This window comes from Capricornis sumatraensis, chromosome 11 (assembly GCF_032405125.1).
Source record: "Capricornis sumatraensis isolate serow.1 chromosome 11, serow.2, whole genome shotgun sequence".
NCBI lineage: Eukaryota > Metazoa > Chordata > Mammalia > Artiodactyla > Bovidae > Capricornis > Capricornis sumatraensis.
The window spans coordinates 100,061,935-100,086,843 of NC_091079.1; the positions used below are offsets into that span (position 1 = coordinate 100,061,935).

A 24,909-nucleotide genomic window follows, 5' to 3' on the forward strand; every position below is an offset into this window, starting at 1 on the left:
TGTTTCCAAAGTGGGAAAGGAGTATGTCAAGGCTGTATATTGTCACCCTGCTTATTTAACTTATATGCAGAGTCCATCCTGAGAAACGCTGGGCTGGAGGAAACACAAGCTGGAATCAAGATTGCTAGGAGAAGTATCAATAACCTCAGATATGCCGATGACACCACCCTTATGGCAGAAAGTGAAGAGGAGCTAAAAAGCCTCTTGATGAAAGTGAAAGAGGAGAGTGATAAAGTTGGCTTAAAGCTCAACATTCAGAAAATGAAGATCATGGCAAGTAGATGGGGGAATAATGGAAACAGTGACAAACTTTGTTTTCTTAGGCTCCAAAATCACTGCAGATGGTGACTACAGCCATGAAATTAAAAGACGTTTGCTCCTTGGAAGAAAAGCTGTGACCAACCTAGACAACATATTCAAAAGCAGAGACATTACTTTGCCAACAAAGGTCCATCTAGTTAAGGCTGTGTTTTCCAGTGATCATGTATGGATGTGAAAGTTGGACTGTGAAGAAGGCTGAGCACATGAGAATTGATGGTTTTGAACTGTGGTGTTGGAGAAGACTCTTGAGAGTCCCTTGGACTGCAAGGAGATCCAGCCAGTCCATCCTAAAGGAGATCAGTCCTGGGTGTTCATTGGAAGGGCTGATGTTGAAGCTGAAAGTCCAATACTTTGGCCACCTGATGCGAAGAGCCAACTCAGTTGAAAAGACCCTGATGCTGGGAAAGATAGAAGGCGGGAGGAGAAGGGGACGACAGAGGATGAGATGGCTGGATGGCATCACCGACTCGATGGACAAGAGTCTGAGTAGGCTCTGGGAGTTGGTGATGGACAGGGAGGCCTGGCGTGCTGCAGTCCATGGGGTCGCAAAGGGTCGGACACGACTTAATGACTGAACAGCAGCAGGATGTCTGGACTGAAAGAAGGCCAGCCCCTCCGGATGCTGGGTCAGAGGCGAGACTGTCCCACAGGGCGGGTCAGGGTCCTGCATGCATTATAGGCCGCAGAAAGGGCTTCGATCTCTACCCTAAAGCAATGAGAAGCCATGGCATTGTGTCTTCCTCAGGGTCAGGACATTATCAGATGTGAATTTTTACTGTTTTATCTTTTAATTTTTAAAACTATTCGCTCCTGTGGCTGCCTCACACGTCATTTGCAGCCTGTGGAGTCGGGTTCCCTGCCGGGCTCAGACCGTGAGGGGACAGCACTCACAGCCTCTGATGCTGCTAGAGTCAGTCAGAGGAGGGGCTCACGGGGCGCCCGTGTGCGGGTGAGGGTGAAGCCTGTGCCCGGGGGGCTGTCTGCAGCTGGAGCAAAGACAGAACCCGGGCGTGAGCCGGGCCGTCGGCGAGGGCCCCTAAAGGGGTCACTCAGGTCACTGCCTCAGTTCAGGCTGCGTTAGCAAAAACCGCTCTAGACTGGATGGCTTAAATAATACACAGCGTTCCTCACTGTCTGGAGCCTGGGAAGTGCAAGGCCTAGGTGCCGGCCTACGTCACACGCGCTGGGACACCTCGGTGCACAGAGGTCTTGTCAGTGTGTGCTCACAGAGGGCAAGGCGCAGCGGCCCCTTCTCCTAGAAACAGTCATCGTCGCGTGGGCCTGTAGGGGGGTACAGTCTGCCACCCCAAATATCTCTTTGGTACGTGGATTATTTGGGGCTAAAAACAATCAGAGCCCAGAAGGACTCCAGAGGAAAATTTGACCTTTGACCTAAACAAATGTGGACGGAGGACTGGTTGCAGGAAAGGAGCGATCAACGTGGATGACTCGGGTCTGAGCTCCGCGCGCGGACAGACGGGGAGGAGATAACTCGGGTCTGAGCTCCGCGCGCGGACAGACGGGGAGGAGATACTCGGGTCTGAGCTCCGCGCGCGGACAGACGGGGAGGAGATAACTCGGGTCTGAGCTCCGCGCGAGGACAGACGGGGAGGAGATACTCGGGTCTGAGCTCCGCGTGGACAGACGGGGAGGAGATACTCGGGTCTGAGCTCCGCGCGTGGACGGGGAGGGTATACCTCGGGTCTGAGCTCTGCGCGCGGACGGACAGGGAGGAGATAACTCGGGTCTGAGGCTGCGCGCGGACAGGGAGGCACCCCAGGAAGGCTGTCGTTCAGACTCTGCTCTGTGTCCCGTTGTTTCTGCGTGCCACAGCAAACATTTCTTTCCCAAACGTTGCTTTTCGTCCTCGTCCGACTCTCTCTCTTCCTCTTTGAGGTCCACTACCCCCAACGCCCTCTTTTGACTTTGGTGGTGTTTACGGTCAGGATTTCGCCCGTTTTGGTGAGTTACTCAGTTTCCCTGTGTCTCTCCCCCGTGCGTGTTACTTAACTTTTGTATAACTTTGTCCTGTTGATCCGTCTCATGGCAGTTTAATTCACAGACCAGCCAGAAGAAACTACAAGGGTACAGGAAAATTTCTTCCTCCCTAACAGAGCTCCCCACTCATGAAATAATAGCGTCCCCGAATCCCCGTCTTAAATTGTACCGCATTTGTTGTTAGTGTTTCCATATATATGAAATTTGGGAAGAGACAAACATTAAGTCCATAGCAAGTAATCCAGTGATTTGGGAAAAGGAATCATGCCTTTAGGAAAGAAAGAGACTTGTTTTAGAAAGTGCAGTTTGGTTAGTAACTCCCTTTCAAGAAGGCTAAATTGAATACCAAGCTTCCCAGGGAGCGCAGACGTACAGAATCCACCAGCAACTACTGGAGACTCAAGAGACGTGGGTTCAATCCCTGGGTCAGGAAGCTCCCCTGGAGAAGGAAATGGCAAGCCACCCCAATATCCTTGCCTGGAAAACCCCATGGACAGAGGAGCCAGGCAGGCTATAGTCCATGGGGTCACAAAGAGTCAGACATGGCTGAGCAGCTGACCACACGCACGCGCAAGCTGACTGCAGTCTGCTAAAGCTAGAGTTTCGGATTGCATTTCCAGTGTTCTCACCCATCACCAGGAAAAGATGCCCCTTGTTCTCTTCGGAAGCAGCTCCTTGTCTTCACAGTTGCGTTTGGGGCAGCACACGGCAGCCACATCTGTCTGTCTGAGAGGCTCGCTGTGATGCTTCAGGGAAGCCTGTGCTGTGGGATTTCAGTTGAGTGATCTTCCTTTTGTGCAGGTTTCTTTTTCTTTTTTAAATTGAAGTGTAGTTGACTTACAATATATTAGTTTTAGGTATACACCATAGTGATTCCAGATGTTTGTAGACTATTCTCTGATGGGGCTTCCCTGGGGGCTCAGCCAGTAAGGAACCCACCTGCGGTGCAGGAGAGGCAGACTCAGTCCCTGGGCCGGGAAGATCCGCTGCAGAAGGAAACGGCAGCCCGCTCCAGGATTCCTGCCCAGAGAATCCCGTGGACGGAGGAGCCCGGCGGGCTGCAGGCCGTGGGTCGCCAAGAGTCGGCCACGACTGAGCGACTGACACTCTCACTTTCATACTGTGTGTGAAGCTGTTATGAAATATTGGCCATATTCCCCGCGCGGGACCGCCGCTCCTTTTACTGTTCATTTTACGCGTGGTAGTCTGTGCCTCTCACCCCCTGCTCGCCTCTCTCCCCGCCTCCCCCCTCTCCCCGCTGGCACGTGCAGGCTGCCTTACTTCCTTTCCTCTCCTCCGCCAGGTTGATGAGCCCTGAGAACACGCTCCTGCAGCCCCGGGAGGAGGAGGGGGTCAAGTACGAGCGCACCTTCATGGCGTCCGAGTTCCTGGACTGGCTGGTGCAGGAGGGGGAGGCCACGGCGCGGGAGGAGGCGGAGCAGCTGTGCCGGCGGCTGCTGGAGCACGGCATCATTCAGCACGGTGAGCGCCGCCTTCCCCGAGCCCCGACCGCGCTCCCACCTCGGCGGAGCCGGCTGTGCTTCTGCCTGCGCTCAGCCTAGCTCGCCTCTAAGCTGGGGGTCAAGTTCGCGTTTCATGCCTTCTCATTCTGGGACTCAGACCATAGGAGCGTCCACTCTCTGGAATGTATTGTGGTGTTTTTCTTTTTTCTTTTGGAATATATTGTTTTGATGGATGAGGCCAGAAGCTCAAGCAGGCAGGCAGATTCTTGCAGTGTCTCCAAAAATTTCTGCTTGGGTGACATTGAACGTCAGAGGTTCACATCCGACTGGCTACAGCTGGTCATCTGGTCAAGTCTGGATGGGAAGTAGATGGCCGTCACAAAGTTAGTTGCAACGGAAGAATGAAGATTTGCTGAACTGTGGTTCAAGCTGCCACGCTGAAGAAGCATCCAAAAGGCCTTCATCAAATATCCCCTCGCCTTTTTCTAAGGGCTGAATCATAATAAAGTAATATATTTGTAGCATATTGTTGAAGAATCGGATTAGTTACCTATTGCGCTGTAAGGAGTTCTCTAAAATTTAATGCCATAAAATAATAGTAAGTGCTTATTATCTGGTACAGTTTCTGTGGGTGGGCAGTCTGGAGAGGCATAGCGGGCGGTGTGGCTTGGCGGTCTCTTACCAAGAGCTGGAGTCGAGACGTTGTCCAGGGTGACAGTCATCAGAAGCCCTGATAGCCCACAGGTCCCCTTCACGGCGGCTCGCTTGGCTGTCCACCACGTCAGAGCTGGCTGTTGGCAGGAAGCGTCTGTCCATTGCTCTGTAGACTTCTTCATGAAACTGCTTGAGAATTCTCATGACATGGCAACCAGGCCTCTTCCGAAGGGCATAATCCAAGAGAATGTGAGGCAGAAGCAGGATGGCTTTAGCAGAGCCTGGGAGTCACGCGTGGTCATGTTGGTGGGCAGGTCAGTCCCGTTCGGTGTGAGAGAGGACGTGTAAGCGTGTGACTCCCGGAGGCGGGGATCACTGAGCCCCCTCAGTTCTCATGAGGCCGGCCCCACGGGGACGCAGGCTCTGGACGAGCTGCTTGCCTCCTCCCATCTGTGAAATGGGCGACTTGCATAAGGTGCTTGTGGGACTGAGTGAGGCAGGTTCAGAGTGCTGGGCTCAGTCTCTGCCCTTACTGAGTGCGCGATCAGCTCACTTCCTTTGTGAAGCATTTTCCTTTATTTGCTCGTTTGTTTGGCTGTGTCGGTCTTCGTTGCGGCCTGTGGGATCTTTTGTTGCGGTGCACGGACTCTCTAGTTGTGGCCCTAGGCTCCAGAGCGTGCGGGCTTCTTTGCTCTGCAGCCTGTGGGAGCTTGGTTCCCTTACCAGGGATCGAACCTGCATCCCCTGCACTGCAAGGCAATCCTTCACCCCTGGACCACCAGGGAAGTCCCTCAAGCAGTTTATTAATACAGCTGCATGACTTTAGGCTTGGAGCAGTGAATAAAGGGCTGGAGCTAGATAAGCATTTCAGCCTAGGAGTCAGTAGGAAAGGTGATCCCTGAATCATTCTTGCTATAAACTCCCCTCCCCACACTTCTACACAGGCCTAGAATTTCTGTCCCAGGGGTAGGGAGAAAACTGAAATTATAGAGATGAAAGAAACTATTGAAATTATTCGGAGCAGTGTTTTACAAACTGCAGATTGTAACCCTTTAGTGGGTTTAAAAGGGCTTCCCTGGTGGCTCAGCTGGTAAAGAATCTGCCTGCAATGCAGGAGACCTGAGTTCGATCCCTGGGTTGGGAAGATCCCCTGGAGAAGGGAAAGGCTGCCCACTCCAGTACTGTGGCCTGGAGAATTCCATGGCCTGTATAGTTCATGGGGTCAAAAACAGCTGGACGTCACTGAACGACTTTCACTTCAGTGGGTTTAAATATTTAAAAAAGAAAAATTTTAGCCCAGGGAACTGTATTTAATATCCTGTGATAAACCATAACGGAAAAGAATATGAAAAAGAATGTATGTATAACTAGGTCACTTTACTGTATAGCAGAAATTAATGGAACATTGTAAATCAATTGCACTTGAATAAATTTTTGTTAAAAAGGAACCATTAAAAACAAAATTTTTTTTTCAATAGACTAGATTGGACTCTCATAATACTGCTCAAGGTATGGTCCATGGATCCTCAGGGTCACCTGGGAACGTGGCAGAAATGCAGAATCCCTGGTCCTACCCAAGTCCCACTGAATCTCCTCTACATTTTAGCATTACCTCAAGTGATTCAAACACGCTTTAAAAGTCTGAGATCCAGTGGATTGGGTTTCACTAGAATACATCATTTCAGAGCACATTTTATACAGTAGTGTCAAGGGCTGCTTGGCAAAACGTTTATTTCAGTTAAAAATACACTGTATAAACATACGCCATGGTCCTGTGTGAAGTGATTGGGAACAGAAAAACCGTTACTGTGCACTGGGTTCAAATACTTTGGAAACCACTGATCTGGAAGCATTAGTTTGAAAGGCACTCAAGCCTCTCAGTGGTTTTGGGGTGTTTTCTCCTTTCTCATTTGCCAAATTACGCTCACAACTGTTTATGGATGGTCTAATGTGTCTACGACTGGGCTATTGATTGAGGTTTAACAGGTGAATAGAATTGTAAAATGCCAGTGTGGTCCCTGGCCTTAAACAGCTTATAATCTTGTCGGGATTAGAAAATGGATATAGAAGCAATTAGAGAGCAATAGAAGATGTATGATATATTTTATTTATTTAATTTATATCGTGCGCCAGACACTTTTCTAGTGATTTTGCACGTTAACTTTTTGAAACCTCTTAAACTTTTGGAGGCAGGGCTATCTATCTATCTATCTATCTATCTATTTTTCCGTGTCGAATGGCATGTGGGATCTTAGAACCCTTACCAGGGATTGAACCTGTGCCCCCTAAAAGTCTCTCAGTTGTGTCTGACTCTTTGCGACTCCATGGATTTCTCCAGGCCAGAATACTGGAGTGGGTAGCCTTTCCCTTCTGCAGGGGATCTGCCCAACCCGGGGAAGTCCTGAGGCAGATATTCTATAGAGTTGGCCCCAGAAGTTCTCTGGGGTCTCCTCTGCGTCGTGTGGACAAGCCCAAAGGAGCGTCTTGGCCAGCCCAGTAGGTGCCGTCTCGCTTGTGCTCGGCCGTGTCCGCCTCTGTGCAACGCTGTGGACTGGGGCCCGCCAGGCTCCTCTGTTCACGGGATTCTCCAGGCAAGAGCACTGGAGTGGGCTGCCGTCTCCTCCTCCAGGGGACCTTCCCGACCCAGGGCTCACACCCGTGTCTCCTGTGTCTCCTGCACTGGCAGGCGGGTTCTTCCCCACTGAGCTCCCTGGGAAGCCATGTTGTTGCTGCTAAACGTATCTTATTACAGTGAGAGCAACGAACGTGAGATCAACCCTCTTCACACATTTTTAAGTGAACAAATTAGTATCATCAACTGCCAGGCAGGTAGTTGTATTATCTCCATTTAACAGATAAGGAAGCCAAAGCATCAGCAGGTTATTTTTCTGAGGCCACTTAGGTAGTAACGTCCAAGTGGGTATTGCTAGTATGCGTGAACTCAGAATTGATTGGAGTGACTGGGACCTTCCATTGGTATAAAAATGCCGTTTGGGCTGGAGATAGTACTGTCATTTTTGCTCCAGACAGAAAACTTGGTGGTAGCAAGTTCTAGAGAAAACCAGCTTTCTGTGCTACCATTTACTGACTGACGCTATACCCCTCGACTTCAGAGAGAAGACAGAGGCTGCCACAGACTGTTTCCAAACGGTTTCCAGAGAGTCGGTAGTCACCCCTCAGTCCCAGTGTGATTCCGTCATGCTGCAGATGTGAGTGTGCAGTGTTGTGACATAAAGGACGGAATAGGGTCTTACTGATGTGTTTTCTATGGTTTTAGGAGCACTGACTATCTCTATATAGAGCAGTCAGAGTTTCCAAGGGAGTTCCCGTTTCTCAGCCCAGCAGTTCATTTCTAGATCACAGATTCTAACTTTGAATTATGAAAGTTTGACAACCACATATGTGTATGTTAGAGTTAATGATATACCAGTGAGTGTTTTAAGCAAAGCTCTGAACTGTTCAGCTAATAATTAGTTTCACTGGTTAAACGTTAAAGAAAGTCAAACTTTAGGCTTTGAGCCAAAGATTTCTGGATAAAAGTGGTTCCCTAGCTTAAAACCAGTACGCATAAAAATCAGGCCCACTTATGAAACCCTGACCAGCTTCCCTTATGAGTGGTGTCCATGATTAAGACAGAATTTGTTAGCTGAGTAACTAACTTGCATGAAAATGCATATGAATGCGTGTATATGTAAATACTCTTCATGTTCACATGTGGGTAATTATACACCTGTATGGATGTTGATCAATATGTGCATATCTATCTAGCTTTTCATTTATTGAGGCTTACCATGTACCAGGCACTAACCACTTTATAAGTTTTAATGTATAAATACATTGTGTATTTAATATTTACATGCTTCACAAATGTGGCATATATTGAATATATAATCTCATTAAACCCTCACAGCAGTTCTATGACATTGGTATTACTATTATTATTATAGTTTTACAGTGAAGAAATCTAGAATTCAAAGCTTTAAGATATTCTGCCAAGGTTGCATAGCTAACCAATAGCTGCTAATCATTGTGCCTTAGAAAGGAGTTTCCCTTGGTCCAGGATGTATGGATGGAAGGCAGGAGGAGGAGGGGGCGACAGAGGATGAGATGGCTGGATGGCATCACCGACTCGATGGACGCGAGTCTGAGTGCCGGGAGTTGGTGATGGACAGGGAGGCCTGGCGTGCTGCGATTCATGGGGTCACAAGGAGTCAGACATGACTGAGCGTCTGAGCACCACCCTGGATGTATGGGATTGGGTTGGCTGGCTGACACTGTGGAATGAACACGGTCTTTGGAGGGAACAGGCAGCATTTATATCCAACTCCTTCACTTACTTTGTGACCTTGTCCACAGCTCAGCGCTTTCATTCCTCAGGTTGTGAAGTTTATGAAACTGGAGTCACATTATATACCTTTGAGAGTTTTGGTTGGTCGATTGGCTGGAGTTTCGGGTTTGTTTTTTGAAATCCTAGGACTACCCACATGTACCAGAAAGACTCAACATACGGCTGGACTTCCGGCTCAGATTTTTTTATGGTGAGATGATGCAGAGAAGGGTCATCAAGGGGAGAAGGCGTCCTGGGTGTTGTCGAGAACTCTGGGGGCAGCGTCCTCGGCTCTGCCTCCCGCCTCCAGCAGGGGCGTGCAGTAGCACGCGCAGAGCGTCTCTGCCCAGGGGAGCCTGCTTGAAACTCAGAGGGCGAGGCTTTCTCGGTGGCTGCTCACAGGGGCATTGACTTTACCTGCCTGGGCAGCCACCTGCTGGCCTTCCAGACGCTCGGCAGGGAAGCACGCGTTCTCCATCAGTCACAGTGTGCAAACATCCTAGTCAGGCTGGTACAGCAGAATTCAGTGCCCCAGGTAAGCAAAGTTGCCTTATCAGATGGTCACTTAGGGAACTTTCCAAAAGCCAAGTTCCCAGAGCCAGCATGGACCAGCCCCACAAGCAGACCTTTCTGTCTCAGGGCTGCTACGGTAACTCTCTCCTGCACAGAGCTGCTGGGAGAATTAAATGATAGTGGTGGCCAAAAGCTTTTAGCAGTCTACCTGTTATGCCCCTCACATGCAAGCTGTTGTGCTTGATCCGATCGTTTCTAAATAACTGTTAAAATGCACGGAGTCCCTCCAATATGCCAGACACTTCCACTCACTGTCTTCATTTACTCATCTGTCCCTTTAAATAATTCTGTGAGTTAGTTATCATAATAATTCTCATTTTTAAAATGCGGTCAAGTAACTTGCTGAGGACAAGAGCTAGGAAAATGATCGACTCAAGATTCCCATCACAGTAATCCGGCTCTTAATCACGAAAGAAGATTGGCTGCTAATTATAAGATTCACCAGAGGAGGAAAAAAATCCTCAGCCTTCATTGCATCAGCTCACACAGCCTGTCAGATATTGCAGCTGTAATCATTGTTAGCTCATAATAGTACCCGATTCCCTTTTTGACCAAGCGCCTTGAGATTTTTGTGTGACCTTTGCACACGTGATGAATACATTTTTCACTCCCATAAATACCTCCCTCAACTGCTTGAGCTGCTCTCCAGCTATCTTGTCCTTACATGGAAGACGGTAGACAGCAGAGAGTCACGTGAGTAAATTGCTCACAGCTGCAGCAGCTGACCCTGGATAATCAGGCTACCGAGACTGTGTCCAGGCGTATAAATTTCCTCTTTTAAAGATTTAGTCAGAGCACTTTAACAATTTCAGCACTTCATCAAGCCCCCTTTCTTTGTCTTTTGTCTGAAAAATATATTTATATAACATTGTGCAACGTGCAAAGCAGTTTTCCATGTATTATATTTTTAATCCTCCCAGCTGCTTGAGGGTAGTTTTGGTGATCCCATTCCCCAGTGGAAACCAATAACTGAGACATTCTCCCTGGGAGCCATGAAGAAAGGACTTGGCGTTTTCTGCAAAGGAAGCTAGCTGCCAGGTCCAGACAGGAAGTAACTCCATCTTCTCAGTGATTAAGAACACTGATGAGTTCAGCCCAGCCTAGAATATTCTAGCCAAAAGAAAAGCTAGACGGAGGGAGGGAAGCGTCAAAGACGGAAGAAAGGAGGGAAGGCAAAGGGCGCTGATGACTGAGGAGGCTGAAGACAAGACTGCAGCCTGCCCAAGGCCGTGTGATGTTACAGGAAAAAAAGTCATTCCGCCGCTTGTCTAAGTTGTAAGGAGGGTTTTATTTAAGCCTGTTGCAATAGGAGCATTGCAGCGGGGGGAGGGAGATGGCGCCCGTCCAAGGACAGCAAGAGCGAGTGGGGATTTACAGCCTCGGAGCAGGGCAGGGGGCGAGCAGATGGACATATATGGGAGGCGCCAAGGGTCGAGGCCAGGGACTTGGACATCAAAGGTGGAGGAGGAGAAACTCAAAATAACAGGAGTGATCAGGTATCACTGTTTGGGGGATGGCAGGATTCTTTGCTAAGGCTGGGCTAGGTCGGTCACATCCCCCCTCTTGATCCTGGGCGATCAGGATCCTTTGACTGGCAGACTCACCACGTAGGAGAGGGCATTCTTCCACAAGAAGAAAAAAAATTGTTTTGGAAGTTCTGTGACCGTAGGGATAGGAGCCCAGGTGGGGGCCGGTTGAAGGGAGGCTGCAGAGGAGCGGACCTGAGCCCGGGCAAGCAGAGTGCCCCCGTCAGTGCCCCGTCCTCGCCTGCCCGCCTTTCCGCCTCTGCGCCACGACGCTCCTACTCACGTTCTCTTACTTTTGCTTTTGGTAACTCCTTGCCACCAGCAGAGTGAAGGTTTTTCCATTACGGTTGGTACCCAGCATCTTCGTCTTTCTTTCCTCTTAGCTAGAATGTAGGAGCTCTGAGGTCAGAGGATGTTTTCTTGTCTCTGAGTCCCGCTGCACGGCTTGGCATTTATATATTAGCTACTCAGTAAAACGTGTACTGAATGAATGCAGTAGTGACCACTTTTTGAGGATGTGCGGGGCAGTTTTGGGTGCTCACACCAGGCAGCGTTCCCTGAATATTGTAACCAGGCTCAGTCATCATTTGCTTCAGATACACGGCAGAGCTCGCTGATGGGCCAAACCCCGAAAAGCCAGGCCACCCCCTCCTCTGTCCTTCCCCAAGGAAACCCTGCACGTTGGGTCTCCGTTCTCCCGTTTTACTGGAGCCACTGCCTCAGCTGGCGCCCAGGTTTCAGTCCGATTAGAAACCGCCAAAGCCGCCAGGCCTGGAGCAGGGCTGAGTGTGTTGGTTTTGGCCGCTGGCAAAACCACTCCTGTCACTGAAGCCCTTCCATGGTGGCTGAGCACGTAGCCTCAAGCAGGGGTTCCTATCAAGTGGGAACAAAATGTCCTTCCTCATCAAAATGAATAAAGCAGTACTGGGGCAGGCACTGTGAGGGGGGAAGGAACCTCACCAGGCGCAGTAACAGCAACTCTTGACCACCTGACTGTCGGGAGCTCAGGAGAAGAGTTGTCTTCCAGGACAGACGGCTCTCCACGTGGTGCACGTAAGGGATGAGCTCGTCTGTGGGTTACCTGATCTGTGCCTGTGAGATGCCGGCCTCTAGACTGGATTGCCACAAACGCAGTCCATGTTCGTGATTTCAACTTTTCAAATCGCCTCCGTGAAAACAGTAGGAACAGGTAAAATTTCCCTTAGTAATAGATCTTAACACACGATCTCCAGAATGTTATTTCAAAGTACAATCAGTATGAAAAATAGCAATCAGCTGTCTTAGCTTCTTTGTAAAAAATACTTGATCTTCAAAATCCAGGGTGTTTTGTGTGTACAGCTCATCTCAATTCAGATTCACCGCATTTCAAGTGCGTGTCAGCCATTCTGGAGAACACAGCTCTAAACCTTTTTTAAAAACACTAATGTTATTTATTTATTTCTGGCTGTGCTGGGTCTCTGAAGCTTCGTGGGATTTTCTCTAGCTGGGCTTGGCAGAAGCTTCAGTGCCGTGCTTAGGAACTTCTCTTCCTGCAGAGCTCAGTCTCCAGGGCCCCTGGGCTCAGTGCTATGCCTAGTCACTTCTCTTCAGCAGAGCTCAGTCTCCAGGGCACCTGGGCTCAGTGCCGTGCTTAGTCACTCAGTCGTGTCCCACTCTTTCTGACCCATGGACTGTAGGCTGCCAGGCTCCTCTGTCCGTGGGATTCTCCAGGCAAGAACACAGGAGTGGGTTGCCCTCCTCCGGGGGATCTTCCTGACCCAGGGAGTGAACCTAGGTCTCCCGCGCTGCAGGCGGGTTCTTTACCGTCTGAGTCACGAGAGAAGCCCCGGCTTTAGAGCCTAGGCTTAAAGGCTGTGCAGGGTCTCAGTCACTTTTCGGTATGTGAAGTCTTCCCAGATTAGGGTTCAAACCTGTGTCTCGTGCACTGGCAGGCAGTTCTTGGCCACCGACCTACCAGGGAAGCCCTACAGACCTTTTTGAAGTCGTCACAAGGGTTGGTGGTGTCTTGGTGAGTGTGTATTTCGTTTTTCAGCCCCTTAGCTCAGAGAGCTTTGTTCCTCAGTGGTTGAAATGCCTGAAAATTTGTGTTGAGGAAGCACCTTGGTGTCTCTACTTTGCCGTGCCAGTTTGGACACCCAAACAGACCGGGGTGCCAGCCACGCAGGTTTCTGGAACGGAAATCACAGTTCTCTATTTAGCACGGTGGTTTCATAGTTGTGTTTTCTTTCTCCTCTGATATTTTAACATTTCCTTTGATTAAATATTTCCACAGGTCAGAAATTGTTGACTGCAACCATTTGGACTGTGTCTGATCTCGGTAGGTCTCTTTTGGCTCAGAACAGGCTGATCCAGGATGCGACCCAAAATTCGGGAGCGTTTCCTTAAGTTCTCGGTCTTTTGTTGTGGGATTCTTCGGGCTTTTGTTGGCAGCAGAACAATGTTATTTCTTCGTGCGTGGGCATCATTTGCGATCCTGTCTTCAAGAGAGTTGTGGCTTCCCATATGTGTCTTAATTGCACTTACTTTGGAGTAAAGAAGTTACTGTAACTTCTTTTCCACAGATGGAAACAGTGAGACCCAGGGACTGTCCATAAGCGGCTGTGTCACCAGGGAATCAGAGCCTGATCAGAGTAGGAAGGCGTATCTTCTGCCTGTAAGACTTGCTGTCTAATCGCCCTTGGCTCCTGAGTCCAGCATAGTTTGTTATAGGTGTGGGCTGTAGATAAACAGACTGTTGGTTTTTTAAGCCTTTGATTTCAGTCTCCAGACCTGAGTTTGGAATAATAACAGAACTGTGTTTTACTGCAAATAGGGGAAAATGTGGCAGTGCCTGCTTGAACAGAGCCGGGGTGGGGGGCGGGGGGGCGGGGTCCTTTTTGTTCAGGGAGAGCCGTCTTTCCCAGAGATCCCTACCTGCATTCAAGGGCCGGGCCTCTGTCACGTGGCCCCCTTTCCTGGAAGGCGGCCAGTGGCCCCTACTGCTGGGGCCGGCACTCCCGCCCTGTGCAAACGATGAAGCAGGAAGAAGGGGAGATTGGATTTGGACAGGCAGCCAGCCTTGTCAGCCGCAAGGACAAACGTCTTTTTCATTAAGTAGCTAAGTGACCTTCCCTCTGAAACATGGGCTTCCAAAGAACAGTGTGCTTCCTGCGTCCACACAGGGAGTTCCTGGAAGCCCTAAGTTAGGTTTAAAGCAGGTGGGTGTCCTGATGTTAAGGTCTTACTTGTTTTGACCAGTGTACTGTGTTTGTTACCGTCAAGGGGTACTGGGTGAAAAGTCTAGGAGAACTGTCTGTACTATCATTACAGCCTTTTCTGCATAAAACTAAAATTATCCTAGTAGATAAAGTTTACTGGTTAAAAAAAAGTAGGTGAAATTATTCCTATATTTTCTATCTTCCTTTTTTTTAAGAAAAAGTGCGTACAAACATGAATAATACAGAAAATACATGACTAGGATGCCGAGTTTCTAATTCAAAAATGAAATAGATATGAAACAAATATTACTGGGAACTGTCACAAATGGAACCATAGTCAACATCTTGTAATAGCCTATAATGGAAAAAATCTGAAAAATAATATATGTGTATATGTATAACTGAATCACCTTGTGTGCCTGAAACGTTGTAAGTCGACTATCCTTCAGTAAAATGTATATATTAAGGAAGAAAAGAAAATATATGGAGACAGGTTTCTTGGGGTTTTTTTAGCTACTAAATCTCACCACTGACACCCTCCTTTTCTGAACATCTGTTTCCTCCTCCTTCAAGGGTCCTAGTCTCTCCAGTATCAAAAGGAGCACCTCAGAAATTATTATGCAGGTTGTATAACAGGTTGTAGGGTAGCCCTCCCCGGCGTGGTGAGGCGACACCATCTGGGAATAGCTCTGGCGGCACGCAGTGGTTCTGGGGTAGTATCTGCATCACACTGGATGTCCTTCTCTGTGGCGCTGGCCATGCTGAGTTTATTTGGTGTTGGTAGGATGCCTCCTGTTCCCCCAGATGCACACATAGGTGGAGTCCGAAAGGGGTCACAAGAGGAAAGGTGTCCTTGGGGCCCTGACCCCGGTGGGCCCTCACTGGGAGGCCTGCACGTGGCTGACCGGACACCTCTGGGGACTGGAGACGCTAATGAGCCGTTTGCCTACGCTGTTTCACTGCTCCTGCACTCGTCTTTATGGATGAATAAAGCTGAAGCTCAGGGAAATTAAGTCACTTAAAAGAGTAAAGGCAGCGTTCAACCCTGCCATCTGTAGGAAGCCATCTGTAGGAAGAAGCGTGTTTACCAGGTCCCCCACTTGGCCCTTTTAATAAGCAGTTGCAAGGTAATCGGCGTTTCACCCTGGCAAAGCATTTCGTAGGAAGCACATTCAGCCGAGTTGTCCTCTGTTACCTGGCGACAGGAGGAAGGGGGGAGAAGCTCGTCTCAGGCTCAGCTGGCGTTATCATGGGGTGGGAACAGTCCAGTGAGGAGAGTAAGGGATGCGGTCCTTAGACTTGGGGTTTCTTTCCCGGATCTTCTGGTTAATGACTGTGAGGCCTTGGGCAGGTTGACCTTTGTAATCTCATCTGTAAACTATGAGTAATTGTAGCTCTCGCTGCTGCCCTGAGAACTGAACGAGATGCATGCCATATGCTCAGCACAGGGTCTGACACGGTGTGCCACTTTGTAAATGTTGGCTGATGGTCACTCTTTTCATCCGTATATCCTCATCGTCAGATGCCTTGATGGGCAGAGATTAATAGGGTTAGTGGCCTCTTCCATTGCTGGCCTTAAACAGTATCTTATATGTACTGTATGATGAATATAAACTTTAAAAAATAAATCAACATTGAAGGCCCTTGGATTTATGTCAGTAGTTCCAAAGGATCTAGAATAGACTTGCAGATATCTTTCATTGAATTTTGTATGTGAAGTGTTCCATTTGCCAAAGTAAATTTGTCTTCAGACCTCTCTGCACTTGTGATACGAATTAGTCTCTGAAAAACAACCTCATCTTTGAAAAAACATGTGCTTTGTTCTGAATTTTATCACTGGCAGTACAAGGTTCTAGCCTTTGGACGGTACCCAGCTGTTATTTAAAGGTGCACAGAGAAGAACAAAATGTACCTTGACCTTCCATCTGCTGATGACCTTCACTTGTCTGGCAGTCGGAGCAGCCGCAGAAACCTGTGCAGTCACAGCCCGGTGCTTTCAGTTGCTTCTTTCCTGCTCCCTGACTAAAGATGCGTCCGTCCTTGCTTCCTTTTCCATCTCCTGTCCTCCCTTCCGTCAATTAAATGAGTGCAATTGGGTTCTACCTTGGTGTATGCGAAGTGTTCTGTTTTAGTAATGTCAGTTCATAGAACTTTATGCCCTAAAATCAATTTCCTGCTTTCATATCCCCTTCTAAATGTTGTCAGGACTCAGGAAGTAATATTTTAGTTCTCTGATTCACTGCCGTTATTGCCTCTTGAAGAGTTTTGTATCCCAGGCACCTAACCGTCCCTGTGTGGTGTAAAACACTTGAACACAATTGCTTACCCTTCTTGAATCAAGGACTGTGCTGCTTTGAAAAGCAGAGCCTTTAACTCCCGCGGCCCTTTAGGATGGTTTGAGGTGGGCTGTTACGGCTTTAAGTGTAGTCTGGATTTTCTTTAATGAGTAGATTTCATCTTCTGTTGTGATTAACGCTCAGCTCATAGTTCCCAACAGGCACATGATTTAAACAGCATAATATTCCTATTTGTTAGTCTTGACAGTTTTTTTTTCATGTACAGCATACTGAGTAACATGAAATGCCTGGACTCTGTAGGACTGTGATCCAGCAGGAGCAGACCATCCCAGGACTTGGAAGAGAAGACGTAGCGTCTTTGGAGGCAGAACTGATTTGCCTTCCAGAAACACTAAGTCTACAGACTAGGTCTACCACGTCTTCTCCTTGGGGTTTGTCGGTGCTCTGAAACAACGCCTGTGAGTGCTAGGTGGTCCTTCCAGAGGGAAGTACAGGGCTCTGTAGGCTCAGAAATAGGAAGCAGGAGGAAGGGAGCCGGTGGTAAGGCGGCGTGACATCCCTGATGGCCCAGACAGATCCTCCACCCACGACTGCGCACATGGGAGGTGGCAGGCCACGCCCGCCTCTGCTGCTGTGAAACGTCCTTAAGGATGATTGCGTTTGTCTGTGTTTGTCTGTGCTGGGGCTTCACTGCTGTGTGGCCTTTGCTCTGGCCGTGCTGGACGGCTTTTCATCGGCTCTGGGGTGCGTGGGCTCCGGGGGCTGCACCCGCTGGGCTCTAAAGCACAGGCTCGGTAGTTGGGGCACACGGCTTAGTCGCCCCGAGCCATGTGGGATCTTCCCAGACCAGGATCGAAGCCGTGTCTCCTGCCCTGGCAGGCAGATTGTTTACCACTGACCGCCAGGGCGGCCCGGCATGTCCTGATGGTAAGGGTGTTGTCACAGCGTGTGAGGGTCTGCTGTCTGGAAGGTGACCTTGAGGACCTTGTAGTTTGACACTCCTCGTGCTTACAGTCCTGCCCCCCTCAGCCTCCTCCTTTGCTGGCCTTTGTTCTTTGCTGTTATAACGCTCAGCATCCTTATTCCCCTGTCTGTGTAAGCACCTCCCACCATTGTGGGCTGAAATACAAGGCCTGTGCGATCTTAGTTTCCCTGCCAGGCACCGGACCTGTGCCCCCTGCCGTGGGAGTGTGGGACCCTAACCACGGGTGGGGCTGCTTCAGTCGCTCATTGTGTCCGGCTCTTCTGACCCCCTGGACTGCAGCCCGCCAGGCTCTCTGTCCATGGGATTCCCCAGGCAAGAGTGCTGGAGTGGGCTGCCATTTCCTTCTGCAGGGGGTCTTCTGGATCCAGGGATGGAGCCCGGGTCTCCTGCACTGCAGATTCTTTACCAGCCACGGGGGTGCCTTACGACTGGACCACCAGGCAATTCCCGAGCCTTCCTGACTCTTCGGAATTCTAACACTCGTTAAACTTCCCGATGAGGTGCGATCTGGGGGACAGTTGACATCCCCGATTTCTTTCCCCCTCCCCTCCTTAACCCCACCTTCTTACTTCCTTATCACACCGCTGGAGTCAGTGTGAGTTGCCGTTCCATGGTATCTGTTGTGTTATGTCATCTGTCAGCAATTTCAAGGCTGGATGAAAGTAAGAGATCTTCGTCCCTCCAACTAGATAAGTAGCCTAAAACACTTTTATATTCAAAGGAACTTATGGGGCTTAAGATGAGAAGTTTTTAGATTCATCCTTAGAATATATGTGTGAGTAGAAGACAGCAAATTCTCCTTCCTTCAGATAATCAGCTTTTAAAATTGTCTTCCTTTGATAAAATCATCCTAATAATTTCTAATGGGAAAAATGAAGCCATATTATCCTCCATGTCTCTGAACTACGTCACTTTACGCTTTTGGTAGATACACTGCGTGATATCCCCCTCGTGCTTTCTGAAAAGTGAAAGCATACAGCGGGCAGGGATCTGTTTCCTTTTACCAAACGTCAGCGTCACGAGTTTGGCGCTTCTGAAGCCTGCGCTTCCCTGAATGATAGACTGTCGTGTATTCACGTTGCTTTAGCTTTTTCGGTTTCTCCTTTTCCTTCTGTTTAACATCTCACTTGAAGCTAAGCTGAGTCAGGCCCCTAGAGAATTCGACCAGTGCAAAAGGGAACGCTTGGACAGTCCCAGAAAGTATAGGCTGGATGAATTAGAAACCGTCAGCTTTCAGTTATAGCTGGGATGAAAGCACGCCTAGCAGAGTGGGTTCAGAGTGTGACCGTGAGCCTTGTCCCTTCTCACCTCTCCTCATTAGGCATTAATCTTCTCCAGGAGCGATTCAGTCAGCTAGTCCTCAATTGCTAGGCATTAATTTTAGTTCCAGATTTGTGTAGTTGCAAACAATGGTGATGTGTACATCTTCAGTTCAGTTCAGTCGCTCAGTCGTGTCCGACTCTTTGAGACTGCATGAACCGCAGCGCACCAGGCCTCCCTGTCCATCACCAACTCCCGGAGTTCACTCAGACTCACGTCCATCGAGTCGGTGATGCCATCCAACCATCTCATCCTCTATCATCCCCTTCTCCTCCTGCCCCCAATCCCTCCCAGCATCAGAGTCTTTTCCAGTGAGTCAACTCTTCACATGAGGTGGCCAAAGTACTGCAGTTTCAGCTTCAACATCAGTCCTTCCAATGAATACCCAGGACTGATCTTTAGAATGGACTGGTTGGATCTCCTGGCAGTCCCAAGGACTCTCAAGAGTCTTCTCCAACACCACAGTTCAAAAGTATGAATTCTTTGGTGCTCAGCTTTCTTCACAGTCCAACTCTCACATCCATACATGACCACTGAAAAAACCATAGCCTTGACTAGAAGGACCTTTGTTGGCAAAGTAATGTCTCTGCTTTTGAATATACTATCTAGGTTGGTCATAACTTTTCTTCCAAGGAGTAAGCGTCTTTTAATTTCATGGCTGCAATCACCATCTGCAGTGATTTTGGAGTCCAAAAAAATAAAGTCTGACACTGTTTCCACTGTTTCCTCATCTATTTCCCACGAAATGATGGGACCAGATGCCATGATCTTCGTTTTCTGAATGTTGAGCTTTAAGCCAACTTTTTCACTCTCCTCTTTCACTTTCATCAAGAGGCTTTTTAGCTCCTCTTCACTTTCTGCCATAAGGGTAGTGTCATCTGCATATCTGAGGTTATTGAGATTTCTCCCAGCAATCTTGATTCCAGCTTGTGTTTCTTCCAGCCCAGCATTTCTCATGATGGACTCTGCATAGAATTTAAATAAGCAGGGTGACAATATACAGGCTTGATGTACTCCTTTTCCTATTTGGAACCAGTCTGTTGTTCCATGTCCAGTTCTAACTGTTGCTTCCTGACCCGCATACAGATTTCTCAAGAGGCAGGTCAGGTGGTCTGGTATTCCCATCTCTCTCAGAATTTTCCACAGTTTATTGTGATCCACTCAGTCAAAGGCTTTGGCATAGTCAATAAAGCAGAAATAGATGTTTTTCTGGAACTCTCTTGCTTTTTCCATGATCCAGCAGATGTTGGCAGTTTGATCTCTGGTTCCTGTGCCTTTTCTAAAACCAGCTTGAACATCTGGAAGTTCACGGTTCACGTATTGCTGAAGCCTGACTTGGAGAATGTTGAGCATTACTTTACTAGCATGTGAGATGAGTGCAATTGTGCGGTAGCTTGAGCATTCTCTGGCATTGCCTTTCTTTGGGATTGGAATGAAAACTGACCCTTTCCAGTCCTGTGGCCACTGCTGAGTTTTCCAGATTTGCTGGCATATATGTGTTCTCAAGGAGCAAAGGACAAAATTTGTTAAATTCTGTATGTACAACATCGAGCATAATGAAAAGGTATTGTGTGGATAGGAGATTGGAGATTGGGATTGGAAAAATGAAAACCTGGAAAGACCTCAAGCTTAGAGGTGCGAATCGCGGTTCTCCTTGACTTTCTTTCCTCGTCTTGAGTATCTCTTTCCCAGACCTTAGGAGTTTCCTTTTTTGTTGTTGTTTGTCCTTTGTGTTTAACAAAGTGCAATTTGCATATGTAGCAACTGAACTTTGCATTTTATATGGGGATTGTCCCGTTAAAGTGTAGAAAAGAATCAATTCATTCCTCTCTCTGGATTATAAACTATATGTCATTTAGCCATTTTTATTTCTTGAGACTCTACACATGTAATTTGTGTGTGTATGCGGTCAGTCACTCAGTTGTGTCCAGCTCTTTCTGATCCCATGGACTCCTCTGTCCATGGAATTTTCCAGGCAAGAATACTGGGGCAGGTTGCCGTTTCCTCCTTCAGGGGATCTTCTGAACCCAGGGACTGAACCTGAGTCTCTTGAATCTCCTTCACTGGCAGGCAGATTCTTTACCACCTGGGAAGCCCACGTATGAAGTTGTGCCTATACAAAAGAAATCTTCAGCTTGCTTAATCTAATTTGTTCTTAAAACTTCCTTTGTCTAAACTCACTCCTTAATGTCTTACTTTTGTTTGACTTCTGAGATTTAAATATCTTCCAGTGGGATACTTGCCAAACTGGATATCTGGTTAAGATTTCATATTTCTTATGACTGAAAGGTGGCAGAAGTGCTCGTGGGAGCTGGACAGAGTGTTCTTTGGAAGCAGGGCAGGACAGACAGAGGGAGCGGGTTCTGTGCAGGAACTCCTGTGAGCAGCCACGGAAGGCAGTCTTCGGGAGCCTGAGCAGAAGAACCCTGAAGACGATCCTCAGATACCGTGTCAGACCTCTTCCGGAAGCTGTCCTCTTTCTTCTTCACAGCAGAACTGCGCAGGAAACTTGAGGTTTAAATTTGCTAAGTCGCCCAAATCACTCAGCTCAGAAAGGAGGCAGGCCTGGGAGCAAAGCCGAGTTCTTCTGACTTGAGCCGTTGTTTTTCATCACCTAAGACTGTTTTCTGAAAGTTATTCGGCATAAGAGAGTCTTCAGAGAAGTTCTGCATGACTGTTTTGTTCTTGGATGAAGCGATGTCTGTCTGTTTTGCAAGACTTTGGTATTGCTGGGCTTGAAAGGATGAGCAGATGACAGTGTCGTGGTCCAGCCAGCGTGCTAAGGGGAGATGGCTGGGCGGGTGTGGGACCCTCCCTTGGCGCTCATTGGTTGAAGATGAGTGACGTCACGAGTGACTGACAGACGCTAGGATATGGCTGCTGGCGCCCTTGGCTTTTGGAAGGACGATTATCTTTGCGATACCTAGGATTGCCCTCACAAGCGAAGCAAATGTACAACACTGAGCGTTTGTGTATTTAAACTTTTAGTGAGAGGGAAGAATTAGAGAGCGCTTTTAAAAGCCAAAGGCTTCGTTGAAAGCGGTGCAAGGGACGTGTGCAGTGGTTGCGTCCCTGTTCTGAGAGAAGGCGTTTGTCTCCATCTGTGCGGGCCACACAGCTGAAGGACGAAAACGCGGAGAACCTCGTTCCCCAGCGTGTGGCTGCTCCCGAGGCCCTAAGAACCAAGTCAGTCCTTGGAAATGGAAGTGGGGCGTTGAACGTTGTGCCGCGTTAAGCTGAATTCCCGTTGGTCAAATGACAATGTATCACCAGCAAACGATGGTCACAGTAGAAGCAACAACGTGCTGAGTCACTCGGTCGTGTCCAACTCTTTGCCACCCTATGGACTGTGGTCTTCCAGGCTCCTCTGTCCAGGGGCTTCTCCAGGCAAGAACGCTGGAGTGGGTTGCTGGTTCCCTCCCCAGGGGGACCTTCCCGACCCAGGGATCAAACCAGCGTCTCTTACATCCCCTGCACTAGGCACGTGGGTTATAAATTAACAAACGTGCAATTTATTGAGTTCTTTCAATCTTGGCATTATGTTTGACATGGATAGTCCACTATCTTATACAGTCCTGGTCTGCCCTGATTTGGTCATGTTTAAACACGTAGATTACTGGAGAGACTATGTCACGACAGAGGGCTGTTTAAACTTACTCCTTGTATGTTATCTTAGGTGATGTTTGCCCTTTTAGACATAGGTGGTAATACAACTCGGGAGTGGAGAATGGGAGTGAATTAATCCTTGGCTCAGTATGTAAAGCCAGCCTTCAAATTTCCATTTCAGTTAAAAATGTTTCTGAAGCACTTTTATCTGTCATGGAATTGGTTTAGATTTAGAATGTGATTCTGGATTTATTTATACCAAAGCCAGTGTTTTGTGTCATTCACTGTACAAAGACAAAACAGGACTTAATAAGGGTATATGCAGTACTATGGATTTTCAGGTTGTAATTTAAGATACTGTTGCCAAAGTCACATTGCGGATTTTAAAAATCACAGTAAACTCAGAAAAGGTTGCCAGAAAAAAATAAGTTATCTATAAAAGTATTACAGATTACTGTATTGTAGTATTATTGAATGTAGTGGTGTAATACATTTATATAAAAATTTGACTATCATGGGAGCCACTATTTGTAGATATCATATCAAAATGTAATTGACTTATCTGGTGGTCTAGGATGTATTTATAATCTCCTGAACACAAGAATGTATTGTTTACTGAGAATATGCAGTACCATCTCTGAATTAGATGTGTTTGCCTTCATGGCCAACATCATTCATTTACCTGAAGTGAATAGTTTTTTGTGGTCACTGTGTAGTTGCTAAATCATGTCTGACTCTTTGACTCTTTATGATCCCATGGACTGCAGCCCGCCAGGCTCCTCTGTCCTCCACTGTCTCCTGGAGTTTGCTCAAATTCATGTCCATTGAGTCAGCAATGCATCCAACCATCTCATCCTCTGTAGTCCCTGTCTCCTCCTGCTTTCAATCCTTTCCAGCTTCAGGGCCTTTTCTGATGAGTCAGATCTTCGCATCAGGCGGCCAGAGTATTAGAGCTTTAGCTTCAGCATCAGTCCTTCCAATAAATATGCAGGACTGATCTCCTTGTAGTCCAAGGGACTCTCAAGAGTCTTCTCCAACACCACTGTTCGAAAGCATCAGTTCCCCAGTGTTGAGCCTTCTTTATGGTCCAACTCTCACATCCGTACATGACCACAGGAAATTATTTGGCAATATAAAGGAATGAAGTTAAAAAAAAAAGGGGAGGGGAGTGCCAATACACGGCATTAGATGGATAAACCTTGTGAACGTTATGCCAAGGGGAAGACGCAGGTCACAGTGGACCTTGTGGGACTCTGATCGTACGAAATGCCGAAGGCAGGCGACGCTGCAGGGTTGGCACGTTGGTCATGAATAAGGGTCACAGGCAGAGTGGAAGCGACAGCTCAGGAGCTGGCTTTCTTCTGGGGTCGATGGGACTCTTTTAAAATCAGTTGTGATGCCGGGATGCACACCTCTGTGAGCACATTCCAGAGTAGAACAGAGAACGTGTACATTAGGTGGGTGAGTTATCTTGTATGTAAATTACATTTCAGTGATGCAGTTACAGAACGCATGTAGAATCTCTAAAATAAAACCAGGTTTTGACCTGTCTTGCTGAAATCAAAAGGAAGGAAAAAAATCCTCTTAACGTTGTTTTTTTCAAAGCTGCAGGAGTTTTGACTGCCTTTAATGATCAACCAGTCAGAGAGAAATTTCTGTTAGAGTAGAAATAACAGCCTAGTTGAAAAGGAACAGAGAGAGAAACTGGGTTAAAAGCCCGCGTTTTAAGCCTCAGAAAAGTAAGTAGAACAGAGGCTGCGGGCTGACACTGAGCGCATGCGCAGCGACTAGTGTCGGGTGGCCGTCTGGGCGTCAGCGCCGCGGAGCAGCTTGTCCTGGCGGCGTGCTGCGCTGCCTCTCGTGCTGGGTTTACGGCGTGGGGACGCCTATTCCTGGCCTCCCAGCCCACTTAAAAAACGTGCTGTCGCAGTTTGTTTGTTTCTTAAAAACTGATTGTGCTTGTTTATGACTTTCGTCTCCGCTGGGTCTCCACGGCTGTGCCCGCTCTCCTCCGGTTGCAGAGGCGGGCTCCTCGCGGCGGTGGCCCCTTCTCTTGCGGAGCGCAGGCTGGGGGGCTCGAGGGCCTCGGTGGCGTGGGGGTGTGGGCTCAGAGCACAGGCCCGGTGGCTGTGGGGCTTCGTCGCTCTGAGGCGTGTGGGGTCTTCCCGGACCAGGGATGGAGCCCGTGTCTCCCGCATTGGCAGGTGGATTCTTTACCACTGAGCCCCTAGGCAGGCCCCTGACTGTTTCTCTTTATTGACAGACATATACTTAACCTACAAGAAAATGCACATACCTTAAACGCTTAGTTTGATCTCACCCGGGAAGCCCCCGATAATATATATATATATTCGTGTAAAATAAGATGCCGAACGTCCTCGTCGCCCCAGAGTCTCCTCCTGCCCTTTCCCAGGCAGTCCCTCATCCCTGCCCCTTTCTAATTTCTGTCATTCTTTGTGAATTCTGTCTTTTCTTGAGCCTCATATACACTGACACTCATCTTGTGTCTGGCCTTTCTAACTCAGCTTAATGCTTTTGGTATTAATCCCGCTGTGTCAACAGCTCATTCCTTCTCGTCACCGAGGGGTGTTTCATGGTGGGGATATAATGGCTTACTTGCCTCTTCTCCTGCTTACCTAGGT

The 24,909-nt window shown here is 48.2% G+C and overlaps 1 protein-coding gene across 1 annotated transcript in view; it reads left to right on the top strand.

Annotated features, from left to right (window-relative positions):
* The window catches only part of DEPTOR (DEP domain containing MTOR interacting protein), a 118,085-nt gene that overhangs the window by 79,247 nt on the left and 13,929 nt on the right, over positions 1 to 24,909 (top strand). The window contains exon 4 of the mRNA XM_068983892.1: positions 3,623 to 3,801. Coding sequence (XP_068839993.1) covers positions 3,623 to 3,801 — 179 coding nt within the window. The remainder of the gene's footprint in view (positions 1 to 3,622; positions 3,802 to 24,909) is intronic.